At 39.2% G+C, this 19,858-nt stretch overlaps 2 protein-coding genes across 3 annotated transcripts in view; one reads left to right on the top strand and one right to left on the bottom strand.

Annotated features, from left to right (window-relative positions):
- The window catches only part of LOC136243880 (glyoxalase domain-containing protein 4-like), a 43,807-nt gene extending 24,238 nt beyond the window's left edge, over positions 1-19,569 (top strand). For both annotated transcript variants that reach the window (XM_066035437.1, XM_066035438.1), the window contains 3 exons: positions 7,243-7,356; positions 11,300-11,386; positions 19,426-19,569. In XM_066035437.1, the coding sequence (XP_065891509.1) occupies positions 7,243-7,356; positions 11,300-11,386; positions 19,426-19,494 (270 nt within the window). In that variant the 3' untranslated portion in view covers positions 19,495-19,569. The remainder of the gene's footprint in view (positions 1-7,242; positions 7,357-11,299; positions 11,387-19,425) is intronic.
- On the bottom strand, positions 284-3,107 carry LOC136243879 (uncharacterized). The gene is made up of 7 exons (XM_066035436.1): positions 2,980-3,107; positions 2,838-2,922; positions 2,068-2,311; positions 1,607-2,004; positions 1,425-1,559; positions 539-1,372; positions 284-428 (listed from the first exon to the last, which is right to left on the bottom strand). The coding sequence occupies exons 1-6, from the start codon at positions 3,055-3,057 to the stop codon at positions 1,320-1,322; spliced, it is 993 nt and encodes a 330-aa protein (XP_065891508.1). The 5' UTR covers positions 3,058-3,107; the 3' UTR covers positions 284-428; positions 539-1,319.
- Positions 19,570-19,858: the final 289 nt, after the last annotated feature.

Genomic DNA, 19,858 nt, shown 5'->3' on the forward strand with positions numbered 1-19,858 from the left:
GAAACAAAACTCTCCGTGTTGCACTGCTAAATTTATCTGTTAACCCGTTGGTGTCTACTTTACTAAGCAGAGAGTGGCAAATGTCTAGAATTTTGGTTCGCGAGCACACATGCCACCTTAATGTAAATTAGGACTGATAACACGCATGCGTACAAGAGTTTCGCGGTGTATCTATGGTATATCTAAGCATAGATACTATACTAATAACGCAGCCAGCTGCCTCTACACGTGTCGGTGTTGCAATTTTCATTACGCGAAAGTTTGTCTACATCTTGTAGTGTGTTTGAAGGTAATATTATTATTATACATACGTACATTTTTAAAATGAAAAATCTAAATTACAGTTGTAGTGTGAACAACGGCTAACAAAAGGAACAAACTTAACAGACACATTTCCCGTGGCATATATCGTAAGAGGAGAGTATCTGCTAGAAAAGAAGATAACACAACAGTTAACAACAGCACGGCAGAGACAGTTAATGATAGAAGAATAATTAAACTACAACAGCTACAGGAACATTTACAGATTGTAGCTCACCATGTAGCAACTTGCTCACCCTGTGAACAGAAGTCTCCGCAGGACCACATAATATCTGTAAGGGAAGAACGCAGACAAGGACTAGCATCAATTCTTACCACCCGTTGTGCTGGTTGCCATACCGAGTTCTCCTTCTCCACATCTGTTAGAGTCAGTGGACCAACCGGTGGTCAGTACTGGGAGAGTAATTTAGCTGCAGTATGGGGCCAGATGTCAACGGGTGGTGGTCATGCCCCATTACAGGAGTCTATGGCAACTCTTGGAGTCCCAACCATGACAAAGCGATCCTTTATTGCTGCTGAGAAACGCATCGGAGAGTGGTGGTCAACTCTTCTTGAAGATTCCATGAGACAGGCAGGCCAGGAAGAGCAGCAGATAGCAATTTCCAAGAATCGCACTTGTCTGGGTGACCCAGCCATCACAGTCATCTTAGATGGGGGTGGAGTAAACGTGCCCATAAACATTCTTACAATGCGAAAAGTGGGGTGGGAGTCATCATTGGATTAGAGACACAGAAGATATTGTTCATGGGTGTCCGGAACAAATACTGCTCAATATGTAGTCATACCGATGATCCTCCACTACATTCTTGTTACAAGAATTGGGATGGCTCTCCATCTGCCATGGAATCAAGCATCATTGCTGAAGGCTTTCAGAAGTGTATACAGCAACATGGGGTGAAGTACAGCAAGTTCATAGGTGATGGTGACAGCTCTGTTTGGTCAACTCTGGTTTCTGCAGTTCCCTGGGGTTTCGCCATTGAGAAAGTGGAATGTGCAAATCACTCAGTCAAGTGCTTTCGCACACAACTGGAGAATTTAGTTTCCAACAATCCTAGTTACAAAGGTAGAGGGAAGTTAAAGGAGGCAATGCGGAAACGACTCACCAGAGCAGCTCGCTGTGCAATCGTGATGAGGAGCAAACAGCCAGACAGGACAACTGCCATTATCAAGCTGCAACAAGACCTCATGAATGGACCTCTCCACTGCTTTGGGTGCCACACCAACTGCAGCATAGATTTCTGTAAAACAGCACAAAAGCATAAGAACACAAACACCAACAACTCACCATCAACGTCCGCTGCATCAGTATCACCCCCGATTGTAGCTGTTAACACGCCCACAATATCAACCCCTACTCCAGCTATTAATATGCCCACTACATCCACTAGCCCAGCACCATCAGACAGCAGTACTAATACTCCACAACTTGATTTGCTTCCTACCACATTGTCAGCTTCAGCATCATCTTCTGGCCTCCATCCACCTGATGAATGTCCAGATGACCTTGATGATCTGATGACTGAACAGGCACAGCACTGGATATATGCCACAAGTGATGAGTGTCTGGACGAAGTGAGAGACATCCCAGAAGAAGATCTGCAAAACATTGACATGGGAATGATATGCGATATCCAGCGAGCTGTTAGTAGACTGGTGAGCAAGGCTCCACAGCTAATTGGTAAGCTAAAATGAGTTGTGAGAATTAATATTCGGTATGCACACACTACAGGTAATTTTACGACCAACCTGGCAGAAAGCTGGATGCATATCAGGTCGAAGTTTGACGGTGGGAAGCAAATCAATAGAGTCCAGAGCGGCTCCTGGCAAGGCCGTTGTGCTGGAGCTGGACTACGCTGCAACTTGGGACCATCTTGGGGACCACTGGCATGGGAGAAGGCTATTGGCGCTCCACCTGATGTCTTCGTGGCTTCTGGACAGAATGCTGTACAATGCTGTGAGAAGGATAGGAAGCGGAAGGCTACTGATGAGTCTAAAGAAAGGAGGAAACGGGCAAAATACTGTACAGCATCTGTTGATAACAGTATAAGCTCACGAAGAGCATACTCCAGGTAATACAAAAGTTTTAGTTATTGCAGAATATGCATACCAGTTAAAGGGAACACACATTTTACCTAAGTTTCATACCAGCAAGCAATTTTGGTTGCATTACAGCAGAATCACTCTTAAAGGATACTCCCTGTAGAGGACACTGTATGTTTAGTTTATCAAGAGGACAGAGAACAACCTCCTTATAGCAGTAAAATTTCAGTTGGTCCCAAAGTGTCCATTAAATAGAGGTTCTGCTGCATAGTGACTAAAATTATACAGAATGGCATTAGAATCACAATGAAATTTGCCAACTGACATGCTGCAAATTGTGTAGAAGCTTACACACTGTACACACCACCCACTTTAAAGCATAGAAGTTGTCCTTCAAAAATATGTCCACCCTGTAGTATCCATTTTCTCTATACTTTTCATAAATATTACACAAATCCTTTTATACCATCCTTTACCATCTAGACATGATGGTGAAACTGAAGTGGATGATGTTCCCAGCCACCTCCCATGCTCCCGATTGCAGGAACTGTCATTGGCATTCTACAGAAGCAAGATACTCATTGACACCAATGCCATGAAGAGAGTTGAACTGCTTACCTCACAACAGGGAGATGATGACACTGCAAGGGCAATTTGGAAAGCTGAAAGGAGGCTACGCATCACCTCTTCAAACATTAAGAATATTGACCAACGCAGATCAACTACTGCTTCTGCTCCACTTGTCCAGTGACTGCTTTACAGCAACTTCAAGGGGAACACAGCCACCCGGTATGGTTTAGCACAGGAAAGAGTCAGCTCTATCAAGTACTTGGAATGGCTGGATCTGCTGGGGCTACAATCAACCGCAATTGTGGTTTAGTCATATCAGCTACTCACTCATGGCTAGCTGCAACACCAGACGCATGGGTCAAGGATCCATCCGCCTCACCACCAGAAGGCTTGGTTGAGTTTAAAATCCCTATAGTTATAAGGATTTGCTCTTGCAAGAAGCGTTAGACTGCAAACGTTGTAACTGTTTGGAGAAGACCGACGGCTCGTTATCACTGAAACGCAGCCACGAGTATCACTTCCAGATCCAGTTCGCCATGTTTTGTACGGGCAGGAAATGGTGTGACATTTTCATTCGAGCCAAGGACAGCCACTGTGAGAGGATCCAGTACGACGAAGGGTTCTGCTCCAAAATTATTCCGAAGTTGAAGCGATTTTACTTCTGTGCCATTCTGCCTGAACTGACCCTTTCTTCCCAGCCAATACGGGAGCCCAATGAATGGATAGACGACGAAGACAACTGGATGGGCATGGTTGAGGGTATCTCTTCTTAACTGTTGGTCGACTCCCGTGTTGCCGGCGTAGATTCGTTGCGTAGCCGTAGATTGGGATAGAAAGTTGACTTTGTGTGCCGGTATTCCACTGCAAACTAATTCATAATAGTATATAATCTTGTAATCATACTAATTCACATAGAATATCTATTTGTTATCACTTTATTTATTACTATTACTTGTACAATATCAACTTCTTCAGAACCCTCGAACTGAAACAGTGCCAACGTGGTGTCTCTAAATATAGATTTGCGCACAAATTACGTAAAAATATTTTCCATCGTGTTATTGTTATATTCGGTAAGTAGCGGGTATCCCGTAACCTTAAGCTAGACATTATCATTAGCTTTAAAGGTGTAAATCAATTATATGTGCATTTATTGTGTTGCAATAATGTGTATCTTCAGTTTTTAACGACTTCATCTGGTTTTTGTACTTCTTGTAAGTTGTAAACTCACTCGATCACTTAATTTCCTATGAAAAGCAGAAAACTTATACATTAGTTAATAATTACCAACACATACAACACAGTATTTACTGAATATACACTTGAACCAACACTACATGACTTTATGTAGAAACTATCAGTATTGTGTTGTATTGGTATTGTATCACGACTACAAAGCACTTAGATACAGATACAGAAATTTAGGCGTATCACACACCACTAGAAATAAGAGCATAATACTGCACCTTTACAGTTCAATTTTGCTACAGATCAGACAAAGAACAATGGAGTTATGCGTGATTTTTCAAATATGCAAAGGTGATTTGTTGTCATGCCTCTAGGTAAACCGTTTGATGGAATAACTTGAAATTCAGTCTGTACATGGAGTAACTATCGTAGTGCAAAGGTTTTGTGATTTGAAAGAAACCGTACTAACAATAACAGCGTTATAACAAAACACCAACCATGTGTAAAAAGCGCACAATTGAGTTTTGTTAATAAAAAAAAGTATTACTTGTCACTCGCTCTGGACAAACTAGCTGATGGAATCAGCTGAAAATAAGTAGATAGGTTGATTAATTATTTTGGAACAATCTTTCAGTAGTTTACAAGGAATCAAATTAAAAACCACTGTGAAAGTGCACGATTGAGACACTCTCACCCTAATAGAACATTTTCAGCTGCATAATGAGTCACTCTATTAGTACGTTCAGCTACAATCAGATCACTGTGTAGAGAGATCAACTACAAGCAAGACACCCTGTAGAGAGTTAGCTACAATCAAGTCACCAGTTCAGCTACAAACAAATAACCCTGTAGAGTTCAGTTACAAACAAGTCATCCTGTAGAGAGTGCAACTACAAACAAGCCTCCCTTGTAGTTCAGCTGCAAACAAACCATCCTGTGGAGAATTCAGCTACAAACAAGACATCCTGTAGAGAGTTCAGCTACAAGCAAGTTACCTTATAGAGAGTTCAACTGCAATTAAGTCACCCTGTAGAGAGTTCAGCTACAATCAAGTTAGAGTTCAACTGAAAACAAATCACCCTGTGGAGAGTTCAACCACAAACAAGTCTCCCTGTGGAGAGGTCAGCCGCAAACAAGTCACTTGTAGAGTTCAGCTAAGAAAGTTACTCAGTAGAATGTTCAGCTACAAACACATCACTGTGTAGAGAGTTCAGTTACAAACAAATCACCCTGTAAAAGCGTTTAGTTATAAACAATTCACAATGTAGAAATTTCAGCTACAAACAAGGTACCTTGTAGAGATTTCTCCTGCAAGCTAGTCCACCTGTAGGTGAGAGGACATGTGATAATTGTCATACAGTATTAATTTTTGTAAGATGCATCATAAAAAAGATATCCAGAAAATTCAACTGTTGATGTCTTCCTGTTGTCTGCAGTAAAGAAAAAAGACAAGTATAATAAGCTCCAAAGCTGGCCACAGGTTGGCTTTGGAGTATATAAAAAGAAGTGATATCTGTACAAAAACAGCCAAGATGTGAAAAAAGGATGCGGGCCCAAAATCCAGGGTGAAAAAGATATGAAATCAAAGGTGGCAGCCAAGAAATGACTGATGAATAGGTTAATGGCCAAAGTTTTAATGATGGCAATTCAGGTGAATTTGGTACCAAATCCTAGGAGAAGGCAACTCAGAGTCACCTGAATTGTCATTAGGGCTGAAACGAATATGCCGAATATTCGAATTTGTATTCGATTCAATTTCATTTGAAACAATTATTGTAATTCGAAACATCGAAATTACAGTAAATGTGGCGGACACTAGTAATGAGGAATCTTTGTCAGTCTTTACAACTACAACAACATTAGACACTGGACTGGAGATGTACCGATAATTGGATAGGGTGATCAGATCAGTTGCCTATAATTATGCCTTCCATATTAATAAAATGGGCAAAAACAATCTACGAACCGATTAGTTTTCATGTAATAGTTGTAACATGGGCATGAGGGCTTTGCCTGATATGTATGCCTGAGGGCAGAGGGCATACATATCAGGCAAAGCCCGAATTCCCGTGTTACAGCTAATATATAACACTTATTAGGCTGATAGCCAGTACAGGCCGATCGATTACCCAAGCCAATACCAGTGCCGCCATTGAATGTGTTATATATGCATACCTAAAATTTTCGATTATGGGTCCGCAGCTAGCATGTTCTGGTTACGTTCGGTCATGATAAACAGACAAATCCTAGAGATATAACGGAGAATTTCCATTACGCGAGTTTAATGTTTTAATCAGTGCTATTGTATCGTTTATGGAAAAACTATGCAGTTCACTAAAAGCCTAGACAGGTAAGCTTGCTTGTAGAGTGGTTACTCCATGCAGAGTGGTAGCTTCATGATGGGGGCGTGTCCGTATTCGAAAACATGCGGAAACAATCGGTAAATAAGTTGTAGCGCTAGATTTCACCTTAGCGCAACGTTTTTCAACTTGTAGGATGGCGAAGATAACAAAACGCTCACCGTCTGATTGGTTTTCATAGCGAAATCCAAGTCGTATATCCTAATCATTTGAGTGTTAGTCGATCATCACAATCGATTTCGGCATCACTGTCTATATAATGACTGCCCAGTTTTAGCCTGGTCTACATTTCGTATGTAGCCTGGCTAGCTGGGCTACATACGAAATGTAGCCCGGGCAGCTCCTTTGATCTGAGGTGTGAAAGTGTTACATGAAAAATGTATATTTTTTGCCATAAATCTACCATCACAGTCATTTCTTGACTGCCACCTTTGATTTCACATCTTTTTCACCCTGGCTTTTTGGGAGGCCACACCCTTTTTTCACAGCTTGGCTGTTTTTGTATAGATCCATATGTACTCAAATGTAGTTGGGTTCCACATGTATTTGGATAATTTGTTACCTCCAATGTAGAACATAATGATGCATTGTCAAAAAATCCATAGCCATAGTGAAGAAAGTAATGTTGTATGTATAATTATTCATAACATGTTGATTGAAAGTGCTGATATATTTGTAATTGAATTTACATGTTGATGGTGTAACTGAAATTAGGTATATTGTCTGGTCAATTACAATGATATATTTTGTTTGTCTTGCTCAGCTACCAGAGATAGTGGCTAAAATGAAAGAGACAAATCATGTTATTTTGACTCCATTGGTCAGTTTGGACACTCCTGGTAAAGCTACAGTGGAGGTAGTGATATTAGCTGATCCGGTAAGATACACCCATTGTCCTGTAGCATACAAATTGTCAGTTATATTTTACACCCATTGACTTGTAGCTTACAAATAGTCAGTTTTATTTTGCTGTGTTGGTGCATGTATATCTACCAAAACAGCTAAGCTATAAAAAATTGGATGTTTCCTCTAAAAAAGCCTTTAAGTGATTGGCATTAACATCACTACGGTCATTTTCTTGACTACCACCTAATATTTCACAACTTTTTCACCCTGGTTTTTATAGATGCATCCTTTTTCACAGCTTGGCTTTAAATGGTATTTGCAAGTACCAAAGCCAGCTGTAGGCTCAGGAGCTAATTTTCACTGATCTTATTTTCCATTCTACAGGACTAATGTAGTGCTTATATAATCAAATTTGTTGTATGACTACCGTTCATGTAATTATATCGGGGACGGATCCAGGGTTTGGAAAGGGGGGGTGCACTTTGCTGAAAAGTTGAAGAGCAAAAAAAAAAGGTCACAGCAATCATGGCTGCCCTTTACCAAATGTATTTACTATAAAGTATATAAAAATCCCTTATTCATAGCTTTATAGTTAAGCCATGCTGCCTCATGAACACTGTGACTGTTCTATTACAGTATCTCGATCTTGTATGCAATTTTTTTTAAGGGATGAAGGAAGGGGGAGGGGGGGCACATGCCCCCTGTGCCCTTCCCTGGATCCGCCACTGTACATCTAGGTACTATTAGGATGACTGTTCTACTAGAGTATATTCAATAATGCATTTGCATAATTACTCTGTAGCGATTGCTTTGATTCACTTGCAACCACAAAAGGTTTAACCATCAAAATAAAATTGGTGGCTGACGTATCAGGCATGGCTAATCATCCACCCCATACTTATTACTGGTAGGCAAAGTAATAATTTTAGTTGTCAGCTATGTTCTATGCATTACACAACCCTACCATTGCACGAAGAATGTCTGCAGTGAGGTGTGGTGGACTGACCTGCTACTTTTTATGGTACTAGAGAAGAAAAGAAATGGAGCGCAAAGAAGGACAAAGGTACATGTCATGCCAGAGTAAGTGAAAAAAATTAAGCCCACAGTATCCATCATCCACTAGTGAGTTACACTTGTCAAAAAGCAATTAAATACATTTTTTTAAATTTTGTGAAAATTTATTGATTGGAAGTGCTTCAAATTATCTTTAAGGTTGTAGGTTTGATTGTACCCTGCCAGTGTGTGAAGGTAATATGAGACTAGTTTCTGGTTGATATGTTTCGAATTCTAGTAGGGATCATGAAAAGAAAAAGGTAGAGGAAATCCTATATACTTGTAGCTTTACTAGTTTCCTATTGTAATCATGGCTATATGTGACCCAGCCTGGGAAAACTGGGCTTATCGCCTATTTAAAAGTATCGAGAAAGGCCGGTTTTAAGTATTTAGTGTGTTGTAGCTCGCCAATGATTGAAGCTATGTGTACCAAATTTTCACTCGTTTTATTCCAATTCCTTCCATACCTTCCAGTGCATCCACTGTGTAAGTAGCCAACAACTATGTTTCCTGCCATTTTAGATAGTTTTTAACCCGAGGTTGACTGTATCAGGCGAGCTGCGAATTGGGTGGGAGGCAGGGGCCCTGGAAGGCGGGCAAGATGGTGTTCAAAAATTGAGAAGGAAGGCCAAGGGATGAATTAGGCCAAGTTTAGGGCCACTGAGGTCTCAAAACTGGCTAAAATGAAAGGAAATTCACAGCCAATGTACTTATTCAACACCACAGAGCTGTACAGCCACATACAGTCATCCCCAGGCTGACCAGAGCTCCATTAAGGTCTCACACCATACGTACGGATCGCCACTGGGCTTGGGAAAAAACAGCCAGCTAAACCAGACCACTCAAGTCTAGCTGATTTTGATTGTGGAATTAGATAGTTTATTCATGTAGCTTTGTGCCCTGGGTGAAAAATCGAATCTGCTGACATGGTCGATAAGACCGGTTTTCTCAGACTGGGTCACATATGAGATTTAAGGTGTAGGGAAGGAACCACCTTTGTTTCAATGTATTTCTTTAATTCTACTCAAATAAAGTTCCTAATGTTTCCTTGTACTTCATGATTTATAGCTCGTAAACTTGTGCAAACTGTTTCAAAGGAACAAATAGTGCCGGACAATATCATACAGTACGATAGTACTGTATAGTAGGGACTACAAAGGAGTAGGCGTGGCCCATGGAGTAACATCACCCAAAATCAATTAACGACTATGAGGCAGTATTGGTTAGGTAAAACTAAGCCCAAACAAGCCTTCAGATTGACCCGAAACGCTTTCAACAAGTTGCTACGGAATTTTAAAAAAATCACTTAACGGAATTGTCTACTGACTGAGTAACTGACTGAGTAAGTAATTGGCTGATGCCTTCAGACAAGCGTAACTCAATAACGGCTAAGGCTATGGGCTTGATTTTTTTCACTGTTTGACGTTGCTTTGGCCCGAGAGGTGCCTTTTGGCATACCACAGTACGTACAATTGTACAATGTATTCTTCATGGACTTACCAGTGCCCTCCTTTGTGTCCCATTCATCTTTGCTGACAGCGAAAAGTGTGATTTGGAGGTAGCATGTGATGGCTTCCCTTCGTAACAAAAATTGTCCATATTTTTCATAGTGGCTATTTTGATTGCAGAGGTGCTTTTTGAACAGTTCTTGATTTGTATCGCTCGGGTTGAACATAGCCGACAACAAAGTGTAATGGATACTTCACTTTTCAGACAATAATTGATGTAACTTGGGTGAGCGGCACTATTTCTTCTTTTGGTATGCGTGGGTGCTTTTCGAACAGTTCTTGATCTGAAATGCTGTGTAACGGGTTGAGCATAGCTGAAAACGAAGCATAATGGATACTTCACTTTTCAGACAATAATTGATATAGCTGGGGCACACATCGCCATTTCAGATGTGGTATGCGTGGGTTCACCAGTCATAATAATTATTTACAAAAAAAGTTAACAAACAAGTACACAGAAAAATTTGGAATTTTCAACTAGAGTAGGGACCATAGCACATCGATAAAAAGTACTGAAACAAGTTGGAGTAGTGCATGGTATTAAATCACAGTAAACAATAAGAAGTGTTATATCCCTACTGTGCTCAACTGCACAATAGGGATATAACACTTCTTATTGTTTTACTGTGATTTAATATCATGCACTATTCCAGCTTGTTTTAGTACTTTTTATCGATGTTTTATGGTCCCTACTCTAGTTGAAAATTCCAAACAAGCCTTCAAGGAGGAAATTAGTTTAAAATTGTGTACTTAAATTATAGATCAACGTCATGTCTGAATGTGTGCATTGGCTATCAAGTGGTGTGGTTGTTTCAGCTATGTTTTACCCATTACGAAGTGTAGAACAGTAATATAAGTGCCTCCAATCACTACTGGATATAGCTTCGTAAATGTGATGTTAGCCATTGCTGTGTTATCCACAAATTAATACCTGCATGGTAGTAAAGAGAGTCTCTGATGTATGTTATAGCTCTATAGTTGGGTAGTGAAGAAATCAAGTAATCAAGTGTGTTGTGTGGTAACCTCAAGTGTGTTGTGTTAACCATCGTTGCTGTCTAAAAATTAAAGTCTGTGAGGTTAGTAGAAAATTATGTTATATAAAAGATTCCATAGAAATTTTCAGGTCACTCTGAAGGCATGCTTATGCTTGAATATGTCTCTAATACTGCCAGGAAAAGTGAAGATAGTTTTTAGAGTGATTTTTTGCAGAAACCACAACTCTTCATGATCCCTATTATACAGCACTTTACTTGTATGACATTTAATCGTTTCAAAGACATATGTGTCAACCTAATGTGGCATGGCAATCAAACATGTGCATGTCCACATGTATACATTACTAGGTACAGGATAACCGCTACATCAGATTGTGCCATTATGATAAGAATGTATTGATTGTGTGTGTATTTCCAGGATGGCCATGAAATCTGTTTTGTTGGTGATGAGGCATTTAGAGAGTTGTCTCAAGTTGATCCCAAAGCTGATCAGTTAATTGATGAAGTAAGCAATATAGAATCCAGTCTGTCATTCATGATTTACCATTTGTTGCACTTGACTGTTATTATTAATAAGAGTTGTAAACAGGAAGCAGTTAGGCTCAATTTGTAATCATGGGTTTGAATTTAGTTGCTGTATAGCAGAAAACCTTTGAAATGTTAAATTTTGATAATTTAAAAAATAAAATGTTGTCGAAAACATATTGGTGTAATTTATCTGAAATAACTAGCTAGCTACAAGGACCAGTATATGGGTCAGTGAACATGATTCAAGCTTCAGTATATACCACGAGTGACACCACGAGTCTTGAGGTCTAAGAGCTCAAAAAAATTATCCTAGCCTAAGTGAAATAATAGTAAATAAAGGGCTGAAAAGTGCCAACTAGTATAGCTCAATCTGCAGCCCATTTGGATTAAGGCCAAACGTGCTTTGATTCAGCATAGATATTGATAAGACCCATTTGGCTTTGGTAGAATTGCATCTAGCAACCTCTTCCTCCTTCATAGCTTGAACCATGTTGTACCAATTCTACTGTACATCATAAACATAATCATTGCTACATTGTTACGGTGCAGTGCAGTGAAGAGGAACAGTTTCTGAAATATTTTTTCGAACTTTTAATTAAGCACTGTTTTTCAATTTTCTGGCTATACAGTATGCTATTTTCTACATAACAATTTTTACAGTTTGAACTGTGAGGTGCTAAAAATTTTCTACCTATGTGTTGCCACTGGTGGAGAAGAATATTTATTTATTAGGCCAATCAAGCCTAAATATGTGACCGAATTTTTGTAAATTGTTGATATATGCAGACAACATTGAATTTTAGTTTCAGCACCAGGCAACATTGTGGTGTAAGTCATTTGCCATCTAGTTTTATTACTAATTTTCATAATGGTCTGCTTAAGTACCTGTCCTGAACTGTTATTTTTTACTATAGTTGCAATAATTTTATGTGTTGTGTGTAGCTTTGTATATGGTGTTGCTGTGTACGTGTTTGTAATGTACTCCAGTACAGAATTTGACCTTTAGCTGCACAATTGTCATGTATGCTTACCTTCCTCATTTTTGTAATCATACTATGCAGCTGGAAAGCTTTTAATACTAATAGTAATAATATGGCGGTTTAGTTGAAACAAGGTGATGTTTTGCTACTTATAAAAACCAGGCACCATGCATCATCTGGAATTAACCGACTATATGTATTATTATTTTAACCAATAGGTTTTTGGTTGTGCAATAATGCATAATTAATTTATTGTAATTCTTGGATTTTGTAATTCATGAAATTTTCGTAATTCTTCAATTACGTTGCTATGCACTGCTAAGAAAGAGCTTTTAACAACATATTATGCACATAACTATCTTCTAAACTGTTTTATAGTTTGACTATCGTGTTTTTTCCCACAAATTCTCTCGGCAAAGCCACAAAGCTGCTCTTCATTTTCGTTAACGTACGTAGGGGATACACCCCCTTTCCAACTTGAAGGGATAGGCTATTCCTGCTAGTCTACAAGGCCTGCACAGTTGTTTTTCTGTTGTTAAACGCCTGTGAAACCCGAAGGGAAGGTAACTCACAAAGTCTAAGGAGAGTTGCCACACCCATATTTCAGACCGCCGAAAAGAAACCACCTCAGAGCAATGTTTACCTGTGTGGAAGTTTAATGCAGACTTCATTTCTCTTTTATTTCTTATGTGAAACCTACTTTTACTTCTTACGTAAAACCTGCTGTTACCATTTATCGATTTAGCTCACATGGATGCGTGCGGACAAAAATAGGTAGATATGTACACACACACACACACACACACACACACGCACACGCACACACACGCACACACACACACACACTTTTACAAAAACAATTTCAGTAAACCAGGAACGTGCCCACAGCCGGCCAAAGCTGGCTGTGGGTGTCTGCCTGGTTTAAATATGAAGACTATCTTGTTTACTTTTACTGCCTTGTAAACAAATGTATGTGACATGCATACCCTTTGGGATACAGAAACAAAACAAAGATTTTTTAACTCTCCATGAGCAGGCAAAGAAGATGGTGTATAGTTTTAATTGATTTGACTCTTCACCAAGTAATGACCTAATAAAAACACTTGTGTGTTATTTTTTTCTTTGTGGCACACCAAAAAAATTAACATTCAGTTTTTCTCAAAACCTATGCTTGTGTGAATAAGTTGAGTTTTTGCTGAGATGATCACATAAAGTAGGTTAAAATTTTGTAGAAGAGGCAAAATCTGAATTTCAAAGGTTTAAAATTTTGAAGAGTGCATATTTTGAAGTTTGCAGGGGTGGATCCAAACTTTTTAAAGGGAGGTTCCACTCTAGAATTGTAACTTCAGCCTAGCTGTAAGTTGGAGACCAAGAAGAAAAGGTCATCACCTGCCAGCTGACAATAGCTGTCCCTCACCATAGTTACCCTCACCAACTGTATTTCCTTATTTATAACTCCACATGTAGCCTGCTACACTGCTTCTCTTAAGAATACTATGACCGCTCTATTAGAGTATCTCGATCTTGACTGCTCTATTAGAGTATCTAGAGTAAGAGAGCCTCTTTCAAAAGGGGGATTCATGGAACCCTTTGAACCCCCCCTTGCCCCCTGGATCCGCCCCTGGTTCCGGGTAGATCATTTGAAATTAGTGCTGCTAATTATGAAAGATACACTGCATGCTTGCCAACAACTGACTTACTAATTACCCATACATATGTGATGAAGAGAAAACTGGTCCAGTGGAGCAAATTGTAATCAGCCACCTACTTGATCACAGAATTCAGCAGACAGCGTCAATTCTCAACAATGGCAGTTCTTAATCAGCTGTTAATGCATTGTTTAACCATTACAATCACTAATGCTGAGCTAAAACATGAGTGATTATGTGTCCACAAATACCCTTCAAAAATTATTTGCTATACGTTTCATATTATAACACTAGTTCAGTGGATCTAAACCCCTTGTTTATCCAAAGGCCAAAAGTGACTGCTCTATTAGAGTAGTTTGTTACTCCATTAGAGTCTTATTCCTATTCCAGGCCTTGATTTAATTTTTAAGGTGCTGAGGATAAATGTCCTTACATATTCACAAATGTACAGACATAGCGTCAAATTGTACAGACATGAGCTAGAGGAGCACTTTGTATAGACTGCTGGAATTGGAATAAGGAGTTTCCATTGAAAGTTTTGAGGTTAAACACAACCACAGAGCTGCAACATATCACCAGACTGTGGTCATAACAGCTGCTGGTGATAGCAGTACACAAAGGGGAGGTGGCATTGGTAAATCCTTGGGTTGGGAAAATGTAGTATCTCCTAGCAACCAAGTGACAGTTATTGTTAGCACTACAAACAAACATGCACACATCAGCTTTTATGGTACCACTATTGGTTTTGCAAGGACATGGGTGTCCGCCCAAAACTAATTATGTGCAGACATTGTGCTATTTGTGCGGATTTTGTCCGTTGACCGCACGTTAATTTAAGGCCTGCTATTCACAAAGAGACTCCAAACAGAAGAAATCTCTTAGTAGTAAGAGACTTGTGGTTAACCACACCAGTTAATTAGTTATGTGCAGACATTGTGCTATTTGTGCGGATTTTGTCCGTTGACCGCACGTTAATTTAAGGCCTGCTATTCACAAAGAGACTCCAAACAGAAGAAATCTCTTAGTAGTAAGAGACTTATGGTTAACCACACCAGTTAATTAGTTATCATTATGCCACAAGAAATAATTATTAACCACTAAAATGTTGTCAACAAATCTAGTAGCTAGTTCACATTCTTCATCATGCTATACTAGTGAGTTATCTGCAGTTGTGTTGGTGTCTTACATTTCTAGAAAATGGTCTGCATTGCCATGATATAACAAGCGGCCTTATAATGTTGTTAGCTAGCTATATGACTCCATTTCTACATGAGCAGGGTGAAGTGATCCATTGAGTTTCACTTGTGCCTGTTTAATTTTGACTTAGGTAGTTGTGAGGACACTTGACTGGCAGAAAAAAAATTCTTTTGCTATTTTTTTTTTGACACGTTCCTCTTATTCAAACTGATGCAATACCGTATAGCAGAAAATTTTAGTGGGAGAAAATTTCGGTGAATTTGGCGAATATGCATGGATTCGCCAAAATTTTACTCACCATTTTTTTCTGCTGTTGTGAGTGAATATTGGTTACAGCGGTGAGTAGTTAGTCTTCCGCCAGTATCCCATTGAATACAGTATGGTTTTAGACTAATAGCTCAGGCATCAGCTCGAACAATTCAGCTCAGTGCCTATGCACATGCCTTGCCTTGCTTGCCACTTGCGTTCCAGTCTCAATTGCAGACTTAGCGAGCTAGTACATGTTGCTTTTATTACAGCCTATTTGCATAAGAGCGTGTCGATTCGAATGAGAGACATTGAACTGTAGTACTTCGTCCATAGACATCGCAAAGCTTCGTCACCAACGCCGTCAGATTAAAATTGCGTGGGCAAAGTAATGTCATGCATTCGCCAAAATATTATTTGCCAATTTCTTCCAATGATCAATTTGCCAAAATTACTTGTTGTGCCTCTGAAGTAAGATTGTTACCAGTCTACACCACAGTAAAATGTGAAGGCAGGTAAATTGTCAAGCAGAGTTTCCTGTGCAGCGTTTCATAAATTCTTCACTGACTTGTCAGGCATAGCACCAGTAAAATGGCCACTTTACTTCTTTATAATTGATGTTCAGTCGTGTGGATTTAATCATAATTTCTACAATGACTGCAGTAATTGCAGATGCAATTCTCGTAATGTTATTCATTTGTAAAGCCCAAACAAAGCAGAATAATCACATTGCTTTCCGATAATCGGGACATGTGTAATGTCTGGTTGATGTCGTTCTTTAGGTTCATGTGGTATGCATTGGTTTGTAGCAACTGATGATTCACATGATAAAATTTTATGATAAGCTACTTAAGAACTGCTGAAAATTAACCCTTTAAGGACTGCTGCCGTAATATTACGTCCAAAGTAGGTATTGCTCGAAAGACCAGCGCCGTAATATTACGTCCAAGATTATTGGCAGTAAACAAAGAGCTATAACTCCGCAGCAAATGAAGCTATTAGATCAAAACAGGGGCCATTGTATTCGCCATTCATAGGCGATTCTTGTGATATATAAGGTCAACTTATCACACAAAACTAAGCCTGTGTAAAATTCCTAACAAAGTACAAACGTTTAATATTTACACAACAATAAAACTAACCTTGTAGAAATCGCTCCATAACTTTGGCTGTGTTCATCGTATTAACTTCATATAAAGCTCAGAGTGCTCACTATTTAGAGGCGAATAATTTGATATACAAGATCACGTGATGCGGTTTTAAAAAAACAACTAAAATGGCGGACTGTTTTTATTGATTGTGTCACGAAGAAATCGATCGTGTGTAGGTGTTTGAAACTCACCTTAGTGCTTTTAAGACATTGGTTCTACACTTTGGTAAGTTAGATAATGTTATTTATTATTGTCAGGTGAGTCTTTTAGTATAATTTGTTATACAATTGAGCACTTGTAGGGGCTTTGTCAATGCTATAAACTTATTACATTTTTTTAAAACACTAAATGTGCAATAATCATAAAACGTGTGGGCTTTTAGGGTAGACTATGCACAAAATTCTTGGTGCTTAAAGGGTTAAAGCATGTTTGTTGAACCGTAGGACCTTGATTATTTGAACAGTATATAAGTCACTGCTTTTTTAGTCATTGGGAGAACATTCTATTAGAGTAAGTGTATGTTCTATTACAGTAGTTAAATGTATTAATGAATGGACTTCGTTATCACATATGACTGAACTGGCACACAGGTGTTCTGGAGGTCCTACTGTAGTTCATTTGATTTTTGTGTTGTACATGATTTGATGATGATCAGTTAATACTTAAAAATTGGTGACTCTAACGTTTGAATTGAACACCGCTATGGTAGATGATAATGTTGATGACACTGACAATACAATACAGTTACATTTTCTTGTGGACACCGGTAATGTTAAACACCTTCAGTGAAACCACAGCAATCACTACAGTTGGCAGATGCTCGAACAGGCCTGCTCCCAAGGAGACCCTGGGAGTTCCAAGACTCAATGATTCGCAATTCACTCCACATATCACATTTTGCTGGGTTTTTTCATCGACTGTCAATAACACATTGATAACGACTTATGGTAATCAATTTCTTTCATTAAACATGGACTATTCATAATCACTGATCACTGGTGCCGACTTCCAACAACATTACAGCAACAGTCTCGTGTTGTCAAACTATCCCACCACCGAATTTGAGCCAACAAAACTGCAATAGTAAGACCTTGTACAACAGAACTACCTGTAAAGCATGATGTCACTCACTACATTCACATGGTTGATTCACCTGTACATGTCTGTTCTCGCAGACTGTCACCCTAATGCCTTAAGACAGTAAAGCAACATTTTGAATACATGCTTCAACAGGCCATTCCCTCATCTACATGATTTTACCAACACTCTGCAAGGAGTATCTATCTTCTCTAAGTTGGACCTCATTAAAGCCTACCTTCAAATTCCAGTGGAGGAATAATTTATTCCAAAGAGTGGAATTACTACCCCTTCCATTTATTTGAGTTCCTCTGTATGCCATTTGTACTGTGCAATGCTACTCAAATCTTTCAAAGATTTATAGACAAAGTCCTATGAGATCTGCCATTGTGTTATGTGTATATTGATGATATCTTGGAGGAACACAAGCAACACTTTTATATATATATATATATATATATATTTTATTAAGGCTTTACAGCACAAGTGCTGAAGGTCTGTAGGACACCTGGTCCTATACAGCCTGTTTAAAGTTATTACAGAAAGTGTGTTTAAAAAGGTGGAGAAAGGAGAAAAAATCCATGACTGGACCTAGGCAGCCTCGAACCTGCAGCCATCCGATTAACGCTCGAACGCTTACAAGAGTCTGCAGCCATCCGATTAATGCTCGAACGCTTACAGGAGTCTGCCAGGCGGTCTGGATGTTTTCTCCTTATCAATAATATGTATATGTATCCAAGGAACTCTAGAGAGTGACTTATTATCTCAAAGTACCCCATGTGGAACCAAATGGATATTAGTTTATTTATTAAAGCTTTACAGCACAAGTACTGAAGGTCTGTAGGACACCTGGTCCTACAGCCTGTTTAAAGTTGTTACAGAAAGTGTATTTGAAAAGGTGGAGAAAGGAGAAAAAATGCATGACTGAACCTAGGCAGCCTCACTTAAAACAGGTTTTCAATGCTTCACCATATATGGAATTTTACATAATTCCTCTATGTGTGAATTTTAAATAGTCAAGGTGTGCATCCATTAGATGACAAAGTATCAGCCATCAGAGAGTTACATTAGTCATGTACTCAATGTAAGCTACGTAAATTTATAAATTTCTACCACCATTTCATTCCCCACCGTGTATACATACTCCAGCCACTGAACAATCTACTTTCCAGAGTTCACAGTAGCATGCAAGCATTCCAGTGGAATGACCGAGCCACACAAGCATTTACAGACATGATTGCTGACATTTCAAGCTAGTGCGTCCCCACACTGATGCTGCATGAATGTCATGAATTTCATGATGTCATGATTTCAGAATGTCATGATTTTTGCATTCTTACTGATCACAAGCCATGCCTTATAGTCCAACAGTCCACAACAACTCAGACAGCTAGAGTTCATTTCTCAATTTACAAGTGATATTTGTCACATCAAGGGTCCTGACAATAGTGTCGCAGATACTATGTCACAGACAATTGCACTGATCACTGATAACAGCCAAAATTGCACTTGGCTTCATGCCTTCACCTCATGCAATTTTGACTGTTACTCATATAACAATTGCACTCAAATTGTGTGTGAATTGTGAATGATGTCACTAGTCATACAATGATATTACAAGTGGTGATCCAATGTATGTGACTTGTGCTATGTGATGTTTTACTTTACAATTATTGTTTTCTGAACAATTAATTATTGTGTACATACATGTCATAGGCAATGCAAGCTGACAAAAGTGCTGAATGGTTTGCAAAACATGGATCTTCCAAAGGTGTCCAGCAATAAGGAACTTGTTATGCTGCTGTGATTTACTGTTTGTTTTACATAATTTTAAAATATGTGTGTACTAATGTTTTGCTACTTCTGAGTACAGTTGGGCATCTCTTGTCTGCTATGGTAGTAGTTGTAGCGCTTATATGAGGCTAAAGCATAATGGTCATTAGTCCAAGGATGATTCAATGGTAAATGCCACAGCAGCTCAGCGTTGAAACCGGGTCCCTACTGCTGACCTGAATGACCCACTGACCCGCATAGCAATCCGGGTCAAACCCGGATGTGACCCGGATTAATTAAAGCCGAGGCGTGCGAAAAGAGCTATGTTTCGGGTAGTCTCGAGCGAGCGAGACTACGTTTTGAGCGTGTTCGATCG

Source organism: Dysidea avara, chromosome 14, assembly GCF_963678975.1.
Source record: "Dysidea avara chromosome 14, odDysAvar1.4, whole genome shotgun sequence".
Classification (NCBI taxonomy): domain Eukaryota; kingdom Metazoa; phylum Porifera; class Demospongiae; order Dictyoceratida; family Dysideidae; genus Dysidea; species Dysidea avara.